The 7,248-nt window shown below is 39.9% G+C and overlaps 2 protein-coding genes across 2 annotated transcripts; both read right to left on the minus strand.

Annotated features, from left to right (window-relative positions):
* Nucleotides 1–33: 33 nt before the first annotated feature.
* On the minus strand, nucleotides 34–2,454 carry LOC119617058 (pyroglutamylated RFamide peptide). The gene is made up of 2 exons (XM_037975869.1): nucleotides 2,345–2,454; nucleotides 34–816 (listed from the first exon to the last, which is right to left on the minus strand). The coding sequence occupies exon 2, from the start codon at nucleotides 814–816 to the stop codon at nucleotides 304–306; it is 513 nt and encodes a 170-aa protein (XP_037831797.1). The 5' UTR covers nucleotides 2,345–2,454; the 3' UTR covers nucleotides 34–303.
* Nucleotides 2,387–7,248, minus strand: LOC108246366 (LIM/homeobox protein Lhx9). The gene is made up of 6 exons (XM_025010018.2): nucleotides 7,001–7,248; nucleotides 5,975–6,177; nucleotides 5,792–5,900; nucleotides 5,574–5,706; nucleotides 3,363–3,601; nucleotides 2,387–2,852 (listed from the first exon to the last, which is right to left on the minus strand). The coding sequence occupies exons 1-6, from the start codon at nucleotides 7,130–7,132 to the stop codon at nucleotides 2,457–2,459; spliced, it is 1,212 nt and encodes a 403-aa protein (XP_024865786.1). The 5' UTR covers nucleotides 7,133–7,248; the 3' UTR covers nucleotides 2,387–2,456.

A 7,248-nucleotide genomic window follows, 5' to 3' on the forward strand; every position in this document is an offset into this window, starting at 1 on the left:
ACATACAATTTACTGGTTGTTTTTATTGTGGGATTTTATGTAGTTTTATTCATTACTTTGAATCACATGGAGATTATGAAATAAACAGTTTATTTTCTGAAAGATGTTCTGCCTTATTGCTCTGTTTCTAACATTTAAAGGCAGCTCTCAGCAGCTTATAAAGTCCTTTTTTCTGGATCACATCTGCCTGCCATCTTTAAAGGAAAACAAATTTAAATGTGGCATCACTCAATCGTCAGCTCGGAGTTTCATACTTTTTTACATCAGTCTCTTTCATCCCAATTGAAGCCCCTCTTGTTGCTTTCACTTGTCCTCTTTGTTTCTGCCCCTTTGTCCGTTTCTTTCCTTTTCTGTCCGCCTTTTCCTTCCAAATCGGAAACCAAATCCTCCTTTCTCGCGGCTGACAGCTTGGAGTCCTCCAGCGATGGAGGTCAGAGCGTCGTTTCTCTTCCAGCCCTCCTCTCCTTCTCCTCCCTCCTGATAGTGCATTCTTTCCAGAGAGTTGTCTCCAGGGAAGGGTGCCAGCGGCAGATCCAAGAGATCTCCTCTCTGGGCTCTCAGCAGTGTCTCCTCTTCCCAGGGCTTTCCCTCCTCTTCCTCAGACCCCAGCAAAGCTTGTAGAAGGTCTTGAGGCCAATCTAGCAAAGTTTTAGGATTTCTGTGGTTCTGCTGGAGGTCGTTCAGGTTGGATTCCAGCTCACGCCTGTCGGCGGCGGAGGACTGGGGGTATGTTGTGACCGTTTGTGGGATCGGGCAGAGGAGGGCCAGGACGAGGAGGGTGAGCTGTGAGGCACCGAGATAGAAAGACAGTCTCATCTGGAAACAATAACAAGCATTAATGGTCTTATATCGTTATTATGGCTTTATTAGATCTAGTTTCCTGTAGTTTTTTTTAACCTAAGCTTGAATAATATCTGCTCATTTAAATTTAAACTAATAGCAATGGCATCGCAGAAGAAATCTTTGTGATAAAACTGCAGAAATCAAATGTGTCATTCAAACAAACTTATGATCATCCACTTTTAAACAAACCCACTAAGAAGCCATTTAAAAAGAACAAAATTCAAGTTGTGTAGCTGAAGTATTTACAAGTAAATGTACTTCTATTTGAGTAGGTTTTAGCTCGTTTAGCCTCCAGTATAATTAAGCTACATCTAATCTGCTCTAAGCTTAAACATACTGTTGAAACACTTCCTCTAAAGTGTAAAACATTAAAAAACAATGAAATCAACACCAAGATAACGGACAAGATTTGTGTTTTCCTACCTTGTGCCGCGTCAAACAACTTGCTGTACCTTCTCTGACATTTGTTGCTTCTGACCTTTTTAAAAATGGTCAACTTATCCCCGCCGCTCAGCCATCACCCATTGGCCCTCAGGCCTCTGACGCACGCTAATATTCGCTGAATGCCATTAAGCTCATTCTTTCAGCTGAGAAACATTGGCCCATTTCAGCTTGGGGGCCAAAATAACTTCATTTAATTATAGCTCCTTGTTTGATGAAGAAGGAAAAGGAAGCCAACAATTAATTAAGATGTTTTTGATGAAAGGACGTCCTTGCGGTAGTAACACATTTCCTTTATGATTGTGCTTGTTATGAAAAATGTTTCACTGGGAAAACACAAACGTACCTGAAAGAATCTCGTAATCATCTTGTGACAAATCCAACCCAAATGATGCTGCTCCATAAATTAAAATACCACCGATTGTAACATGTACAGGGCTACACGCATCTGAGAGCAGGTCATTTGTTCATTTTAAAATGGAAACAAAAAGAGCTTTTTATTATTACTGCACGCGCATTGTTCAAGAAACATGGTTGTAGCGATACCAGGAAGTTGAGGTCATAATTAAAATACATCAACATCTAGCAGGGTTTCCATACGTGGGTTGTTTATAAAAACATTTGAGTTTTAAATACTGCAAACTATCTGACAGATATAAATGTGACAGAAAACAGGTGAAGAAAGATGCAATTAAGACAAGTAAATATATAGCCTATATCTTTAAGTATTTAAAATAATAATAATTGGCAGGAAAATTCATTAAATTTGTCAAATGATCAAAAGTTTTTTGTTTTCCTTTAACTTAAATGTCGCTTTTAATGTCTGTTGCTGATTGACCTTCATGGGATTCATGACTTACATTTTTAACTCTAATTACAAATATTGACACAAGACATAAGAGAAGGAGAAGTGCTTTTTCACAGTAGTTGTTCATTCACTAATTAAATAAAACATGGTCACATTTCTATGATAAATGCAGCAATAATAGTTCATGAAATTGTTTGCTTTTGGACTAATACACTCCTTGATTATCAACCACAGTTTGCTTTGTTCTCTTACCTGAATCAAGATCAAATTACTGTCGATATAAACGCCAAAAAAGTTTAATAATTTTTTATTTAACTATCAGCTAACTTTAAAAAAATCCTATTAGTTGCTGCAGAACCACCAGTTAGCTGTAATGTGCCTCAAAAGTTTGAGTATCCCTCTCTACTCTTCCTGCTTCCTCCCCAAAGTCCCCAATGGGCTCCAGAGAGGAGAGACACCCTGGTGCACTCTGGGAATCGTAGTCCAGGAAGAAGTTGGGGCTTTGCAGCAGCTGGTACGATGGCTGGTTGAGGACTGGGCTCACAGGTGGCTCGCTGATTGGAGCGGTGAGCTGGGAGAGCTGCAGCTGGTCGATGGTGCTGGTCGGGAACGCCTGAGATTGGTCCGATGGAGAGCAGGCTGGTGTTGAGGACGTGGTCGCCATGGCAGCAGCTCTGGAGGGAGCAGAGGGGGAGCTGGCCTGGGAGTCCTCAGAGTTGAGGGAACGCCTCAGTTTGGCTCGAGCGTTCTGAAACCACACCTGATGGAAAAACACAAGGAGAGGAAAGGGAATGGAAATGATAACAGACATAAAATGGCAACTGGGAAATGCAAACGATCAAACTGTAACCACAAGCTGACATATTTGGTTGTCTGACCTTGAAGACATTTCCAAATCAGATTTTTTTTAAATTATTTGCAATATTAAAGCAGTAAGAAAGTATTAAAGAGCCTTTTGTAGGTGTGAACCAAAATGTCTGTCTAAAAATCCATCATTACACCTGTTGCAAACCAAAAAATGTACATTTCACCTTTATTTAGACTGCCTCTCTGATGGTACAGGGGTGCATTTGTGCCTGTAGCATCAATGCTTTGCTTATTTCCACAAGATAATTGGGGTTGTTTATTGATAATTTAAAATATTCATATTCTGAATAAATGTACAGCTATAAACAACACAACGGTCACAGTGTTATTTTAGAGCACAAAGTGTCAGGGGAGAGCATCACTTTAACTAAGTCTCACGTGTGGAGGATTAAATGATGTGTACCTGCAGGACTCTCTTGGGCAGGCCGGTCTTATGAGCCAGGCAGGTCCAGTCCTTGCCATCAGGGTTGTGCTTCTGGGCGAAATAAGTCTCCAGGGCTCTCAGCTGCTCGCTGCGGAAACAAGTCCTGATTCGCTTGGTCCTCCTGCGGGTCCGCCCACCTGCCTCCCTGTCGTCCAGCCGTGGTTCTGGACTGCTGACAGACTCCTCCCCTTCACCTGACACCTGGTTCTGACCTGTCTCTGATATTAGAAGGAGCTTTGTAAAATATGCATGTCTTTTAGCCTCTTCTAAGTGTTTGTTTTGGTTTTTAGGCCGTTTCAGTCTGTGTTCCAGGATTTCATGCTCACGAGAGCATCTGTGGTTGTTCTTGTGTGGAAAAACTTAGCTGCTGGTTTTCTGTTTATCATGGTGCTATGAAATAACACCAACATGAACTGATCAAAAAGTAAGCGGCTAAGTGGGTATCTCTGCAGATCAGCAGAATTTATTGATAAAGAAAATTCTGTTATAGGAAAACTTTGAAAAAATATTGAAAAAACAGTTAATTTTTTAATTTAAGAATTAATGATAGTGCTAAAAACTTTGGAGCACATGCTTTGATGTTTTATATACCCAATTATATTGTGACTCTTTTAAAATCATAGTCTTTAGTCTGTTGGTTTTACCATCATTATTACCAAAGGACATGGCTCTGGTGTTCATGTGGTGTCCAGCATTGCAACAAATGCTTGTGCTGACTAATTTTTCTTGGAGAAACAAAGTTTTAGTTCTTATTTTTAAATTTGATTTATCTTTTCTTTCCTTATTTTATCCTAAAATGCTGGTTGCCAAGCCTTCCTGGAGCACTCAGGTGGGGTGATGAGCTGTTATTTATTACAGATGTATGTTCTGTAATTTCATAAACATTTTATCATAGCTATTTAGAAATATTTAGTCTGTATAAAACCAGTAACATTCAAATCTGTTTTGTTATTTACCATTAACCATAACAACGTTATGTCGTTGAGTCTTCTGCCCTCTTGTGGCCACAAGTAGAATAATTCAAACTGAAAAATATTAGATTCCCAACAGATATTTAGCAAGTTGTATTTTCGTCCACAAAATGATTTGAAATCCGCTAACTACAGCAGTTGTCAGGGTGTAACACCTCTGATCAGAAGATCATGTGCAAATTGAAACAAGTTGTGATAAATGCAGCTCATATAGCTGGATATAATATGTACCGCTGTGCAGGTCCATATAAAATTAATTAGCTTCAGCTGTTTGCATCTAACTGACAATCATGTTTTAATTGGTCATAATCTCCTCTGTCTACTCTATAACACTTCTGAACAAAACATAAACTTAACAAAGTGTTGAATTTCCACCTTGGTAAATCAATTTCTTCAAAAATATTAACAAAAAAGAGCTAAAAATGACACTGGGAAAGTAAGGCCAAGAACATATTCCTAATGTTGTGTATGTTTACTAGTTACATCAATGAATAAAACAACTGGTAAGAAAAGGAGAAATAAGCTGAAATGAAAACAGCTGCATCATTAAATCCAGACTGAAGCCTGAGAGAGGCACAGCTCTGTTATCACCAGGAGTGTAACCAGCTGAAGGGTAAAATAAGACATCTGCAACCACACAGGTAGAGTGATACTCTCGTTTCATCAAATACTACAAAAGCTTTAAAATGTGCTCATTTAAGTCTATTTTAGGAGACACGGAGAGAAGTACAATCCTTCATTCATTTTCCTTTCTGGGCCCGGGGGGGAGCTGGTGTCTGTCTCCAGCAGTCCCTGTGTGAGAGGTAGGGGACACCCTGGACATGTCTCCAACCATTCATGCTCTCACTCACACCTACAGGTGATTTAGAGTTACCAGTTAACCTAACATGCATGTTTTTTTGGTTTGTGGGAGGAAACCATCACTCAGCCACATATAAAGGCTGGGGAGCAAACCTGTAGCCTTCCTGCTGTGAGATAACAGCTCTAAGAACTGCCTGAGGTGCAATCAGTCTTCTTCAAATCATGTTTCTTAAAAGTTTAAAGTGAAGGGTCCAAATTGACACCTCAATGTCATTACTAAACGGCAGTCAGGTAGCAGAGTATGAAAGGGTTGTTTCTCAGCTTTCCTCACTTTAATTTGAATTATTGGTCAGGTTTATCTTTTAACTTGTGCAGGAATGATGTTTTATATGTTTAAGTGTTACATAAAAGCACTCACCTTCATTGAGATTTAGTTGTGAGGAGTCGAGCAGGGGCAGGTTGCCTCCGTCTCCTTGAAAATGTGACTGACAGTACAGGTTTGGGCCCTGCATGAAGTACAGGTTCCCGGGCATTAATTTCACATCACATTCCTGCAAAACAGTTTTTGAAAAATATAATATCTACTTTTATTTGTTATTTAAAAAAAATGAACAACTGTGGGCTTTTTGAACCTACCTGGCAGGAGAAACAGTGAGGATGGAAGGTCAGCTCACCGGACCTCATGACCAGAGCGGTGGGTGGGATTGGCTGGAAGCAGCGAGCGCACTGACCACCTCCAAAAAGCCTAACAGGGGAGGGAAACCAGATGTCAGAAATGGAACCCGAGTAAAGCAGTTCAGGGCGGAGAACGAGTTTGACCTGCAGTAGTCCTGCTGGCAGTAGATGTTTCCGTCTCTCCAGAAGAGGGAGGGGTGAGCCTGCAGCTCACAGTGACACTGGCTGCAGCGGAGGCACGAGCCGTGCCACACCCTGCCCGCAGCCAATAGGAAGAAGCGGTCGCACACCTGCTCGCCACATCCTGCACAGATCATTGGCTCCTGAATGGACCCGGCTGCTGGTACCTGAAACAGATTTAATATCATTTAATAAGAAAATATACTTTATTTGACAGTGAGACAGCGTTTGGAGCACTCTGAAGAGTGACATCACATAATAAGAGTTCAAGATTAAAAGATAAAATAACCAGCAACAACTACAAAACAGACAAACAAACAACTTAGAAACATATTATAAAGGGGTTTAAAAGACATTCTAATATGGTTTGAAGAAATATAAAAATCCAAAATTGCACTCAAAGTTCTGAGGTTGTTTGAAAAAAATAAAAAAATGCACATAAGTATAAATATAAGTATGAATATTCACATTATAAATAAGGGGAGGGGTATGAAGTAAGGTATTGTGCATAGGTCAGAGTATTGTATTGAATATAAAGGGCTTACATTTTATAGCATTGAAACAGGATGTTTTTATTTGTTTGATTTGTAAATAAAGTGTCTCTCAAATGTTGTTTGTACGCTTAATTACACTAGATAGCATTTAATTTTATACTGGTATTTATCTTTTTGTAGTATAATTTATAATACTTCAATCATTATTGTTTTTAAATTAAAATATCAAAATAAAATATTTTTTACAGTGTAACAGGAGAAGAATGTTAACATAAATTCAGTTTTACTCATTATTGTCTTTTCTGATTTAAGCTGAAACATCCATCCATCCATCCATCCATCCATCCATCCATCCATCCATCCATCCATCCATCCATCCATCCATTCATCCATCCTGTACCCAGTCTGTCTGGTAAAGGATCATGGTTATTGTCTCCTAATCTTGGCCTTTGAAGCCTGTTGTTGCATTATTGTGAAAAATATCAGCTTTTCGAACCACATTTTCTGCAGCAGCTGTCTCCGGCTCCACGGCTGCGGGGACACCGCCCAGCTCCAACACCTCCGTCTTGTCACCGAGGACGCTGCCATACAACAGGTCCTCAAGGACTCGGTCGTCCGGAGACATCATGGTGGCAAGTTCTGAGAAAGCAGGAGATAATTAGCCATCCTCCCTTTAATCTCAGCTCTCTGTAGAGAATATAAATCAGATACATTCAGGCAGATAAATGTCAGGTGGAAATGGCT

Source organism: Kryptolebias marmoratus, linkage group LG5, assembly GCF_001649575.2.
Source record: "Kryptolebias marmoratus isolate JLee-2015 linkage group LG5, ASM164957v2, whole genome shotgun sequence".
In the NCBI taxonomy this organism is placed as follows: domain Eukaryota; kingdom Metazoa; phylum Chordata; class Actinopteri; order Cyprinodontiformes; family Rivulidae; genus Kryptolebias; species Kryptolebias marmoratus.

Bases quoted from the DNA above. Each gene is read 5' to 3' on its own strand.
- LOC119617058 (XM_037975869.1), bottom strand. From the start codon at position 816: ATGAGACTGTCTTTCTATCTCGGTGCCTCACAGCTCACCCTCCTCGTC.
- LOC108246366 (XM_025010018.2), bottom strand. From the start codon at position 7,132: ATGATGTCTCCGGACGACCGAGTCCTTGAGGACCTGTTGTATGGCAGC. The intron at 5,901-5,974 runs GTCAAACTCGTT...CTCCCCTGTTAG, and splicing joins TGCCAGCAGGACTACTGCAG to GCTTTTTGGAGGTGGTCAGT. The intron at 3,602-5,573 runs GTGAGTGCTTTT...TTCTAATATCAG, and splicing joins ACAACTAAATCTCAATGAAG to AGACAGGTCAGAACCAGGTG.